Source organism: Colletes gigas, unplaced genomic scaffold (assembly GCF_013123115.1).
Source record: "Colletes gigas isolate AHSC1104 unplaced genomic scaffold, ASM1312311v1 Colletes_gigas_Sc00004, whole genome shotgun sequence".
In the NCBI taxonomy this organism is placed as follows: Eukaryota; Metazoa; Arthropoda; class Insecta; order Hymenoptera; family Colletidae; genus Colletes; species Colletes gigas.
The window spans coordinates 9,392,855-9,406,422 of record NW_025106633.1 but is presented as its reverse complement, the minus strand read 5'-3'; the positions used below and the strand labels follow the sequence as shown (position 1 = coordinate 9,406,422).

The 13,568-nt window shown below is 30.5% G+C and overlaps 2 protein-coding genes across 4 annotated transcripts; one reads left to right on the top strand and one right to left on the bottom strand.

Annotated features, from left to right (window-relative positions):
* Positions 1-305: 305 nt before the first annotated feature.
* Positions 306-2,821, top strand: LOC122405297 (crossover junction endonuclease EME1). Its single transcript, XM_043409942.1, has 3 exons — positions 306-2,434; positions 2,506-2,558; positions 2,711-2,821. Exons 1-3 carry the CDS (start codon positions 1,183-1,185, stop codon positions 2,819-2,821), a joined length of 1,416 nt encoding a protein of 471 aa, XP_043265877.1. The 5' UTR covers positions 306-1,182.
* Positions 2,822-5,111: 2,290 nt separating this feature from the next.
* LOC122394865 (exportin-7) lies at positions 5,112-12,527 on the bottom strand. Of its 3 annotated transcripts, none has more exons than XM_043392033.1 (15): positions 12,413-12,527; positions 10,782-11,019; positions 10,541-10,707; positions 10,240-10,464; positions 9,264-10,131; positions 8,886-9,171; positions 8,676-8,820; positions 8,453-8,600; positions 8,218-8,377; positions 7,722-8,124; positions 7,469-7,631; positions 6,046-6,123; positions 5,779-5,969; positions 5,577-5,704; positions 5,112-5,513 (listed from the first exon to the last, which is right to left on the bottom strand). In XM_043392033.1, exons 1-15 carry the CDS (start codon positions 12,425-12,427, stop codon positions 5,411-5,413), a joined length of 3,318 nt encoding a protein of 1,105 aa, XP_043247968.1. In that variant the 5' UTR covers positions 12,428-12,527; the 3' UTR covers positions 5,112-5,410. The 3 variants fall into 3 exon arrangements, with proteins under 3 accessions (XP_043247968.1, XP_043247969.1, XP_043247970.1); XM_043392034.1 differs by lacking the exon at positions 12,413-12,527 and adding an exon at positions 11,488-11,513 and having other exon boundaries at positions 10,782-11,198; XM_043392035.1 differs by lacking the exon at positions 12,413-12,527 and adding an exon at positions 11,488-11,513 and having other exon boundaries at positions 7,493-7,631; positions 10,782-11,198.
* Positions 12,528-13,568: the final 1,041 nt, after the last annotated feature.

The window sequence follows — 13,568 nt, the reverse complement described above, 5'->3', positions numbered from 1 at the left end:
GAAATAGTTTGGAATATCACTTCAGGCATTACACTATTTTATTTCGCGTCTGAGAATCGTTCCTCTTTACTTTAAGTTTATTATTGTCCGTTCAATGGAAAGACGAATGGATGTAAACAGTATTGCCTTGCGTGATTAGAACCTCATTGGTCAGTTGTGTCGACACTAGTCCTAACCCACGACTGAATTCCAGCCATACTGATAGAATGTTCCCAGATGTGATGCAATATTCGCGCATGCGTATCGGATATTTCATTAGTAAAACACCTTGTTCGAGTAAAAAAGAGTATTGTATCGACCCCTCGTCGTCTATAGTAAAAAATTATTTAAAAATTGTTGTAAAGTGAATTGAGAATGATTGGAACGTATGTTTTCCCCGGCTGTTTTAAAAAGAGATCTCGATTCGAAATTTATCGCGTGTAACTACAATTGTAACACGACAGTTTTACTTAGTTTATTCCGTTTAATTACTCGTCGAAGACCGTGAAAGAGTTTAACGCCCATAATACTGACTATATACGTAGCTGCTTTAAACGCGCATGCGTAAAAGTTGCTTCACATCTGGAAACACTGTCCGGGTTAGATGATTAATCATGGTTTAAGCGGTTAACTGTGCTTAATCTCTGCATTATCGCTTTCAATAAAAGCAAGTAAAACTTTCATTATCCCATGACAGACCGCTTCATACAACGGAGGAGATTAAACAGGAAGGGACAGCGAAATAATTATATAGAACATCAATCGTATATAATAAATAAATACTAACACTTTTTTACTTTCAATACCCAACCTATCTCATCAGCCATTGCAGTGTGCAAGTGCCCGCCAAAACAGTTCCTCAATTTCCATGACGTTGTATTTAACAATACAAGTTCGCAATGCTCTGACATTACACACTTAAAGTCTTTTAATATCGTTGTATGAACGGAAAAAACTATATTCTTGTTACATTTGATGCGTATTCGGTATGAGTCGAATTTACTACATTCTGTCGAAAGTGTCCTACAATTTGAAAACAATGCGAGAGGTGAACACTTGTGTATAGACGTTGATTTTCCAATTATGTACAATTAAATAAAAAGAATAAAATGGTTTTACAATATTTATGTAATTAGTGTATTCTTGTTCTCGAATATTTTATTTCTTATTCATAAAAACCGTTTGACAAAGCATTTTAACACAATGACAGACGTTATTCTTTTAAGCGATTCGGAGGAATCTGTTTTGCCTATTAAAAATTACGAATTACAAAACGTTAACAAGGAAAATAGAAAGAAATTGCTGCTTGCCGATAACGATTCGGACGACGCTGAATTTCCCGAAGTACATTTCCATCATGATATTGATGTAAATGAAGAGTTTGATTTACAAAATGATATTGATAAAAGTTCTACCAGTAATGGGAATTCGAAATTGAATAATGCTAAAAAATCTAGCACGTCCGATTTATCCGATACCGAAGAAAATTTGAACGACGTGAAGAGAAAGAGAGTGAAACAAAAGGCTGTTAAAACTGTAACGAAGAAAAGTAAAAGTCAATTAACCGAAGGAAAATTAAAACGACAGGAACAACTAATCAGAGAAAGGGCACTCAAAGCAATTGCATCGAAAAAATTAAAAAACATTAAACCTGGCGAATGCATGAAATTCGTGGAAGTTGTTCTTGACGAAGCTATTGAAAATTTTGATTTTATTAAAAATATTACAAGCACGCTGCTCGAGGCTAACATCCAATATAGTATTAATGCAGAATTAATTCCAAACAGTATCACGTGGAAAAGAATTGTCGAGAACAGTTACGTAGACGATACCAATAAAATATGTACAGAAACAGATGTTCAAAGAATTAATCAAATACTGATAATTTGGAACTGGGACAAGGCGTTAATGGAAGTAGCAGATGGCAGCTTTTGTGCAACTATTTCCACTATCAAGGCGTCGATACCAAATTACAATATGATTTTAGTAATATTTGGTATAGAAGATTATTTTACATCCAGAAAACAAACCAGAAATTCTGTTAAAAATAGAACAAAGAATAAAGCACAGAAAACTAATACTAAAAATAACTGCGAGTTTCAAAGCTTTCCAGAAATATCGAGGCAGCAGCTTGAAACGTGCCTTAATGAAATACAAATACTTTCCAAGTGTAACAGCAGATTGCTTAATAGTTTTAAAGATTTAGCACTGATGGTATATCAATGTACAAAGGCTATAGCAGAAATACCATATAAATTGGAGACGAATAAAAATATAACTAGTAAATTTGATTGGTATGTGATGGGAGATAATAGGAATACAGTACGTGTAGATAAAGATGGAAACGGATTAAAAAGACTGTGGCAACAACAACTTTGCCAATTTAATTTAAGTAGTCTTGAAATTGCAGAAGCAATTTCTGCTGTATATCCGTGTCCTGTGGATTTGATGGAAATAAGTATTAATATATATTCTAAATACAATTTAATCAAACTTTTCGCGTTAACCTTTCTGTTCTTCTCCAGGCATACAACAATTGTACACACCAGGAAGGAATGAACTTGTTGAAAGACATTGTGGTAAATTATAAATTTCAGCTATTGTTCGTACTACTTCCTACACAATAATAACTAATTTTTAAATGCAAAGAAAATTTTAAAACAATAAAAATCAATTATCTTATTACTAGACTTTACTTACATTTCATAAACATATTTCGAATGTTTTACAGGTTCGAAGAGCAGCTGGGCCTCTTACAACATTGCGTAAACTTGGTCCCGAATTGAGTAAAAAAGTGTATATAATGTTCACGTCCGAAGATGGTGAAAAAGTGTTAAGTTAAATGTATATTTATGTAATTAATTTCAATAAAAATATAAATAATAGTTTTATAGAAGCCTGACAATATTTTGTTATTACTTTCTTCTTCCTTCTTAATAAATTATGCAATCAAATGGAAAAGTTATAATGAATTCATGTATTTGATGTAATTTCTGCGTATTTCACAAACATAAAAAAAGTAGGCAATTATTAATATCCATATGTTATACATGAAATGATATTAAGACTACATGAAAACTTTCATTGTTTTCCATAATTAGTTCTAAAAATCTAGCGCATAATTTGACTAAATGAAACACACAAATGTTTAGCAGAAACAAATATATCTTATTGTTACACGGATGAATATACTATCTTCCACATTAGTCTAATTTTGCGCTAGATATTTCTTGACACCTCATACAATACGAAATTTAACTTTTTTACTATACCAAAAGTATATATAATACATTTGTTTACAGTGGATACTTCTCTGTGATAGACGGTTAAGTATTTATTAAATGTAAAATACCTAAAAAGTTGTTATAAAATGAAAAGACGTTTGTCGCTTTCTAGCAACTTCTCCCTACTATTTTACAGTAAAAAATATATAAATGAACAGATACAACCTAAATGATGTTCTATGTAAACAAAACACTATTGTCTTCTACCTAATTATTAATATATAAATTAACATTACGTAAAATTCTCACGTGAACTTTTTACACGTATTTTTCATGTATACGTTTCGTGAAAAGAATTTTGAAAATTGTTATACAAATAAAATCAGTTCAGCAATGTTTATTTTCTATCATAAAATCAACAATGATTTTTTCGATTTTAAAATGTATTTTGAAATAATCGTACAATCTGATTATTACAAAAGAAATTTTAATGAAGTATAAAAGACTATATATAATAATGAAATTAATTTTATTTCAGTCCTATTCGATATAAAGGGCACTTAAAACACTTTTAACCTGAAAATCTAATTTATAAAGTCACAACAAATTTTCAAATACCTTTATGTATAGTATAAAATGCATTGTCAATAAAAAGTTGTTAGCCTTCTACTGTTAACATGCATTTTACAAGGAGGAAGTAAATACAGAACAAAATAATATATATATATATATATATAAAAAAAAAAATGGAATTAAATAAAAGATGGAGAATATTTATACGTATATGTTTACCACAATTTTTATGTCCATTTGTAAAATAATTCTGATGATCTTTGTGTAATGAAAATGTATTTATTATTGAAATTCATATTTGTTTTTGCTAATAATATACATTATTCATAACCTTAATACACAAAATTAATTTGTTAAAAATATTTAACTGTTTTATAATTTACAGAAGTGCAAATGATTTTAATACTAAAACTGTTCACAGAGATTTTGCATCGTTTGAATGGATGCAAGAAAATTACAATATGCATGTTAACAGTCAGTCAGACTCGATAGCTTTCTGCAACATATATTTAATACCGACTTTGTTTTAATCAAATATTATCAATGATACTTATTATTACATAATAATAATAACAAAGTACATTTGTAAGCTAATTTTTGCAGTATCAACTTAATAACATCTCCCACGGTATATCATTGATATTACGAATGTTTCGCTTATTAACATAAACTTAAGTAGTCCAGTTTCTCAATTAATTGATCGTTAATACTTTTTAGATAATGACTCGATTCATTTTTTACCATCATCGTTACAAATTGTTCGTACAATTGTGACCAAATATTTCTTAATAAAAAATATTTAAATAATGAATACATTTAAATAAATGGAAGTCGGCTGCATGTAAAAGTAATATGGAACAAGATGTATGATAGTAATTCATATAGTTGGCTTCCTATTCTAAATTATATCTTTCGTTTAAGAATAAAGACAATATGATATTTATTTAAAATAAAGTGTAAATATAATGAATAATATGTATAAAAGCTGATTCTTGGCACTGGAAATCAAAAAAATGCGTGCTGAAAGGCATACATATTTCTTTTATATTAAAGTAAGATAAAAATATTAATCTTAAATTCTTAATATCCTAAACGCTTTCAGAATGTAGCTAATAAACATTAATGTGCATTCAACCTCAAATTATCAATGAAAAATGCGTATTAACTGTGAATCTACAAAATGTAATATATTTATTGCCAATCATTGTAGGTAATATATGTGCAAGAATATTTATGTTTTAATGTCATATCGTATCAAAGTAGTAGGAGTATAAAGGTAATAAAATGGATCTATTCTTTTCTGTTTATAAATTTAGGATAAAATGCATATACGTATATTAATATCAAACTGATAAGTATACTAAAACATTTAACATTTAACAAATGAATATGAATTTTGTTATGCTATAGTTTTAAATGGTTATATAGTTTGAAAGAATTTTTAAAACAAAGTAAGAGAATAGGAAGCCAAACAATAATGATTCTATAAAGCAACAGTACTTAATTTATTATCTTTATACTCATCTAAAACCATAATTTTAAATCCACCATAATTTATAATTTCACTCGCACACACATTCAAGCATTTGGCAGGCAAGAACCTAGAAGAATCTAATAGAAAGAGAGCGGTATCACTACGTCATCATTTCATTGATAGTATTTGCAGACGTGTAAGAAGGTCCTTTCGAGGTATCATTTATTATATCTTTTATAAGCGATGACAAATTTTGTGTAAACCTAAAATAAAAGAATCGCGTAACATGTATACACTGTTCTTGTACTTAATTAATATTTTCTTACCTATCTCTATTCCTTGTGAGTAAATTTCTTTCAATTCCTTCCATTAAATTTTCGAACCACTGTGCCATTGTTGCCTGCTTATTAACCGGTTGGCTTCTAATAATATTTTCTCGTAATTGATTAAAATACTGAAATTATAAATAATATCAAATCACTGGTACATCCTTCATAGAATGTTAAATGGTAAATTATTTGCACCCACATCTTCGTTTAAAAGAATTAATCCCAATAGCGGACGTGACATACTCCATTGATTTCTACAATCTTCAAACATTATCACATTTAAAACAGTACTTAATATTTGTTGAAGGATTTCCGGATGTTGTTTTAAGACTTGTAAAAATAAATCTCCTCCTCCTGGTACAACAGCATTTTTTCTCCTTGCATAGCCCCCTGAAAGAAACGATACATGTTGTATGTATACACGGATACATACATATGTTAATAATCGCTATTATGTGGGCTATACCTTTTGGATACATTTGTTTAAATAAATATGTCACAATGTGATCCAGTGTTGCACAACAACCGGTACAAACCATTGTATCTGTAATGAATGTTCGTTAGTTTTATTACATATTCTATGTGTAAAAGAGATCGAACGATATAAATTAAAATACAGGAGTAACTAGTGAAATAAAAAGTTTTAAGTTACGTGCAAATTCGATCACAGCGATTACTGTGAAATGTATTATATTGACCTACCTTTCAAACGTGTGCTTTGTAAAACTATATGTTCATTTAATAAGTTAATTGTGTCATTTCTATTAAAAGATAATAAAAATTTGATATTTTCAACGTTAGTTAACGAGACAGGAAACGAAAGATAAAATAATTCATAGCAATTTTGTGTAAGTGCAAAAACGGCAGATAGGATAAAAAGAAACCATTGGTATTTAATATATTCGTAAAAATAGACTATAAATTGTTTGGCATATCGTGTCTCAATTAAAAAAACAAAGCGTAAAATATATAAAAAAAAAAAAAAAAAAAAAAAACAAATAATATTAACATACCATGCATATGATAATTAGTAAATTAATAATTCACGAACTTATAACTGTAAACATTCATACGTTTTAGTAGCGTGCCAGCTGTGCGGCTGACTATGTGTGCTAGATCCATCATGTAATTTAACTTTAAAGGAATAAAGAATTTGAGTTTATAATGTAACATTGTATAAAAAAAACGCGAATGAAAGTTTTAAAAAAATGCATTACACTAATAGTAAATAGGGGTCTTGATTCTACAAACTCCAATCCTCTCATTGCCTATTATAATACCATGATGATTCAACCATACTCTTTATATGCATGAAAATGAATTATTCAGCATACACAATTATTCTTATATGTTTCAAACTATGGCAATAACTAATACCTAAAGGCAGGTTTACATTCCAAAAGCAACAATGCAAAAGGCAAATGAACATAACAAAATGAAACGCCCTTATTAACTAATCTTTTTGTCGAGATCTTCAAATAATAAATTTCTTACTGTTAAACACTTTACGTAGCATTTTAAATAAAACTGACAGAGTAAACAATCAGCAATTATAAAATCGTCAAAAAATTATCCAATTATTCATACATGCACAATACGAAAGATAATTCTTCGTTTTCGGGTACAATTTAAATAGAAATGTATGACGAAATTTTTGAAATGCCGGACAGTATAAAAATTGATACATAATCCATTGGAATTAATTTTTCAATGCTTCGATCGTAATCAAATATTCATAGCTTTTTTCAATTTCTCAAAATCTTAACAAAATATTTGACGAATACCTTTCTAGTAAGTAGAAATTGGCCTAAATGATTTGAGACTAACAGCCCCAAGGCATGGCATAGAGGATAAGAGACTCATAATAAGATAGAATCAGCCGCACAGACCTGTATAGGAGTCTTTTTGCGCACCTAGTGTTGTAAGGCCTTCACTGATGCTCGATAGAATGTACAAGAAAAGTCTGGGTTCTAGGGTGGAGAGGAAAACCATATGATCCTGTGCCAAGTATTCTAGTAACGCGTAATATGTTGTAGATAACTTTGGGTAATCCTATCGAGAACAATGGAATGTTAAAAATATTGTTCTTATGTCTAGAAGTAAGCTTCATTAACGCAATATTTATATGAATCAAATACATACCAATAAATCACTTTGTGGTATACTAAGGAGTAATTTTACAAATGTATTAAGCGCATTATCTAGAGCCTCATCGCCGTACAATCTGAACGTTCCAAAATTCACGTAATTTCCACACAAAGCAGCTTTTAGCATACTAAAGCATATACTTATTCCTTTCAGTTTTAAAGGATAAATTTGATCTTTCGGAACTTCAACATTCAATATACGATTACCGTAACTACATATCACTTTACTAGCTTCACGAAATAATAAAATTCCGTTTGGAGAAGATGCCTCGAACAGTAATCGTTGACTTCTATTTTGTACTAATTCAGCAAATAATTTTAGGACGGGAGTAGTGACTTGTGGTTCGTAATGCCATAATTCCACAAAATGTAATAAAATCGGTGTATAATTTGGATATCTATATATGGATTAAGGTAATTTATATTTAAACGTTTCAGTAAGTTGTTATCGATCGTGTGTCGGTTGAACGATATCTTTAATAAAAGGATACATCCAGTCGAAGAACATCATGTACGATGTCACTGTATTAAATGCAAAAGCTAAACCTCTCAAATCTCTCGCTAAACCGATTACTGCTTTTTTCGCTTCTTCTGCCGCGAAAAGTGAAGGATCAGCAGCGCCCATTAATTGTCCCAAACTTTCTAATGCAGCTAGAAACGAAACATAGAAATATAAGTTAAATAAATTCTATCATTATATTTTCATGTATAAAGTGGTTCTTATACCTGTTAGAGGTAACATAAAAGTGTGAAACCTTTCTTCGTCTTCACCTAAATCTACCATCAATAATCTACCCAAGGATGTGTAGAACATTGATCTACAACGCATTTCCGTTACAGGAACATTGTTTCCCAAAAATGGAAAATGCTCTCCCTATTGAGAACCACGCATAGTGTTTTACTTGACGTTCTCTATGTAGCGAATATGTAAATAGTTATTTATACATACTGTGTGATTGTTGAGCATAAATTGTACTTCTTCTAATTTTACAAGTTTACGAACGCAGCTATAACCCACAGATAGATCATTCAATAACTGTAATGTTTTCGAAATAATTTGTTCACTACGGCCCCAATATTTCAAGTTCGTTATTCTACAAACGAAGCATTTAAAAGTTAACAATCCAAACTGTACTATCGTATGTTCCGCGATACTTACATTTTTCGAATTAGAATACCGAGTATCATAGATTCATCATTCACCCCCAAAACGTCCGACAGTCTTCTATATACCTTGGGAGTTTTTTGAACTTGTTCGCCTACATATATCTTACGAAATTGTTCGAAAAAGCTCAACATTGCTGACTCCAATTTTTCACAGCCACCTTGTGCAAGTCTCGAGTCGGTCAAATTCATTAACTGAAGTACTTTGCAGACTAATTCGCCATCCATCGCATCTAACTCTTCGTTACAATTAAATGTTACTTTTCCACCAATGACGCCACCTTATTATCAAATACAATATATTAGCCTCGTTACGTACATCACGTTTTATTTAGTTTTCTTGCGTTTCATAGTTTGCAAATTATTTCTTTACCTATAATGTATACAAGCCACGTGAGTTGACCCTCTTGTATAGTGATATCCATTTGTTGAGTAGGAGATGCTGTCTGTGTCATTAACTCTTGATACGTTCTAGCAGCTTGATCAAAGAGCTGTACCAACAATGTATATGTCTTTTGATATTCACATCTTCCGATTACCGATATTTGCTCTAATTGTTGTTGTACCACTCCTAAATCATCGAGCGGATCTTCCAAACGTTCCCTAACCACTACCGCAACCGACTCGAATCTCGAAGTAATATATGCATTCACAACTTCCGGTGTGTATATGTCTAATAAATGTAGATCACCGGATTTTACATATGGTATAGATGACACCATCTTTTGCCACAAAGTTAAAAGGTAGTGCAAACTATTGGGTGAGAATTGCCACATTTGTAAACTTTGGACTGTAAATTTTGCGATTAATTGTATATCTTCTGGATAATGTTCGAGTGAAATCAGTTCGCCAAGTTGAAAATTGCTTTTTAACCTTAACAGTAATCTACAAAATTCGTGATAGTTCCCAGGGTCGCTCAGGCCCCTTAAATTTTGTATTATGTTTATCACACCGTTAACCAAGTGTGTTAAAAATTGTGTCCTTTCGGAATTTGAAAATAAACTTCTTCTGATAGATGCTATTTGGACTAAACACGAAAGAGCCAAAGATGACAATGAGTTGGGTAGACTATGGTATAGATCAAAGAAAAGTTTTAACGATGTAGGATCCAGAAATATGGGCCGCCAATTGTTTGGAATTTGTATCGCACAAAGATCGTCGCTTTCATCCGCTGACGTTCCAAGAAAGTCAAATGTTAGACAGTTGTGTGCCAGTTTTAAAAGCTGTCTCATCAGACCATGCTAAATTAAAAATTAAAAATAAATATGAAAATTTCACACGAATATATATATATATATATAAAATACTGTAAACTTTTGCACGAAAAATGCAAAAACGAAAAGACGTACTTGTGCTTCATCGTTAAAATTTAGATTTTTACAATTCTCGCGTGCTGTACTCAGTAAGGTACACGATAACTTAAATATTTCAAAAAGCTGTGTATCTCTGAAGCTACTGGCAATTTTTCTATGCTTTGTAAGAGACCTATTTGCATCAGCATCCGATACTTGATTCATTTCGCAAGTCAATTGAGAAAGTAATTGTACTCCTATCATACAGTGTTCCACGGATCCCTGTATTATATTAAAAGATTATACAGTTATCGAATATATTTCTTTAAACTATAATGAAAGAAAAGTTGTATCGCACCTGAAGAAATTTTGCTACATCGTTAACCACATTTCTAAAGACAAATTCATCTTTGTCGGAATCGAACCAACCAAGCTTCGATATCCTAGCAAATAATGTAACCAAAGCTTGTATTACAAAATTTGGTAATTTTGGTTGAGTTGCTAAATAGGTGAGAACATAGTTCCCTGAAACAAAATTAGAGAAATTATTTTTAAATATCCCTGCTATCTTCATTTTAGAATTTGATCTATATACTTACATATGTCGAGCCTTTGTTGCAAACTGAGCCCTCCCGAGCGTGAAACCAGTTTTGTCAATGTAGTGGCTGCTAATAATTGAGCATACGCAGAATTTCCCCGATCAAGTAGGAGCTGACACTTTGTAAGCGTATCTGGTGCATTTTGAAAAGCAACGAGTGCCTTTTCAGCCTCTGCACGATGCGCAGAATTTTGTGATTCGTACAATTGCTTGCATAGCAACTCCAGCTGCTGTACTTCCTGTATGTGATCCATTCTTAGTGACACGATTCAAACATATACTTTGATATTTCCATTTAGGTATTTCAAGTCTATAAGCTTCAAAACCATTGCTTCACTTTTCAGATTATTCAATAAATTCTTATTTTCTGTTACAGTTAACATTTAAAAGTTTACAACGACAAAATACGTCATGTTATCTGAGAAGTATGAAACACAATTATAACTAAATATATATTTCCTAATTAGCCTTGATATTATAATAAATAAACAATATTTTAAAATCATACCATTTATTTACAATAGATTTTTTCAAATATAAATATTCCATAGAATAAAAATTAATTTATCAAATTCTACGGAGAAATGCATGCTTAGAAAAAGAAATAAAACTATGTCAGTCGATCAAGAAGGAACTTAATTTTCGTGAATTACTTTAAAGTAATATCTGTGATGAGTAAAATGATATAAGCAATTAATAAAAATCACCATTTGTTAAATACATTTGATTTTAGTAGTATCGATGATTTAATTTTACAATTTTTTTTAGACTTTAGAAACACAAATGATATAAGAATTGTTTTTTTAATGTTCCGAGCACAGTAACAGAATGCTAATTTATTTTCTCAGTATTTAACAAAATATTTTGAGGTTACGAGGTTTATGTTTTGTAAATATTAATCAACTGAATTTCAGGTGATCACATATTCAGTTTAAAAATATCTTACGAATATATCTTAAAGTATTTTAATTTGTATTCATTTAAATCAGAACAACACGATTTAATTTAACCGGACATTTGTCCGTACCGAATATCGGATAAACAATGATCTAACGTATTAAAGGAACAGAAAAAACATCTTGGTTGATGTTGCAAAATAAGTGTATCGGATAGGTTATGCCGTATTTTTTAAAGGAATTTTAAGCAACAGTTTTACACGAGAACGTTGAAAAGAAGCGGAACTTTTTCAAATTATAATGTTTAAATATAAAATTCACGATTTAGATGATATTTCCACCCATTAATTATCTTTTGAAACTTCGAAACTGTATCTACACAATATTATTCACGAAAACAAGGTTAATGTTTTGCACAACGACAACACGGTTCCGACCATATAATAAAATGTCAATTAAACGGTGAGTTGAGAAATCTTTCAGTCCGTGATTGCATTTTCATTGACAGCGCGACAAAATAGTAATCACTGTAGGTCCGGCAACAAACAGTGCAGTAACATCGAGGAATACTCAAGAGTTTCCCGGCAGCAAAACGTTCGGGGATACACATCGATACGACACAACTTGCAAACAGTTTTACCACCGACTGGCTTACCGCACGATTTTCGAAATCACTTCATCATAAATAACTTTGTCGTGTTTCGAGGTTTGCACATTATTTTGATCGGCAACTCACCTGTTCGTCCGCCATTTTCGCAGCTTCGTATTATCTACACTGAAGGCAGGATCACATGCTTTAATCTTGTCTGATCTTAACTGCTACAACATGTATGTAGAAGCGACGTTTGCTATGTCGGGAGCATCGACAACGCCACCTTTAATATCGAAAAACAAAACGACAATCGTACTTCATTTATTGCGCGAAGACAGATACACAGTTAAGCCGAGTCTTCACTGTGGTAATCGACAAAACTAGGTGATGGATGGTGTTGCGTTGCAATGAGTTGTGGTGGTACCTATTCGAAAACATGTAATTAAAAACATTAACGAGCAAAATATGTAAGTTACGCTGAAACATTTAAAATATTCCCATAATTGCGACGTAACGCAACGATAAATATTAGATTTCTGATATTCATTGAAAATCGAGCAAGTTTAGTTTATAAAATTCATCGATTCAATTCAAAATAGAACAGTTATAGATTCAACAAATAAAGTATTGAACTAGATTTTACCATTTTCTATGCAAAAACTATTTTTGTCAATCTACCCTTGCATTAGATGAAATTGTAGCTTTGTCAAGTAATGGAAATAAAATAGTATATTAATAATATAAATATCGTAAGTTTCTTCTTATTTTATTTTTTAAATGTTTCGTTCTTTTTCTGAATTAAGTTTTAATTTTTAATACTTTTAATTCTGTGAAGAATTATTAATTTTTTTTTTATCGTAAATAAACCATTGCTATACATTTTTAATTTGCAAAATCTAGTTTTATAAAATCGTAATTATTATGTTCTGTAGTACTTTATTTATATAGTATTAGGGTAAAATGTACTATATAGACTAGTTTCACAATATAAATCATAAATTTTTGTTAAAACAATAAATTATTTCTTATTAAACAATTACTAAAAGATAAAGGTCTTCTCAGCATATTAAATGTATGTATTATTCTCCCATAGTTTATATATACACTCATTGGAATTATTGTTATCAATAATGATATAAATTTTATCGCACATAATATGAAATAATGTAAATTTTAATAATTTGATCAAATTTGCCGGGAACTATATCATGCAATAGTAGTTCTAAATAAAGATACTAAAATCCATATTATATACCGATAGGAAATATTAAAAATATTACTCGATATGTAATGGACTTTA

Bases quoted from the DNA above. Each gene is read 5' to 3' on its own strand.
- LOC122394865 (XM_043392033.1), bottom strand. The intron at 7,632-7,721 runs GTATGTATTTGA...TGTTCTCGATAG, and splicing joins TACCACAAAGTGATTTATTG to GATTACCCAAAGTTATCTAC. The intron at 5,970-6,045 runs GTATAGCCCACA...CGTTTCTTTCAG, and splicing joins TAAACAAATGTATCCAAAAG to GGGGCTATGCAAGGAGAAAA.
- LOC122405297 (XM_043409942.1), top strand. From the start codon at position 1,183: ATGACAGACGTTATTCTTTTAAGCGATTCGGAGGAATCTGTTTTGCCT. The intron at 2,435-2,505 runs TAAGTATTAATA...TTCTTCTCCAGG, and splicing joins TCCTGTGGATTTGATGGAAA to CATACAACAATTGTACACAC. The intron at 2,559-2,710 runs GTAAATTATAAA...AATGTTTTACAG, and splicing joins ACTTGTTGAAAGACATTGTG to GTTCGAAGAGCAGCTGGGCC.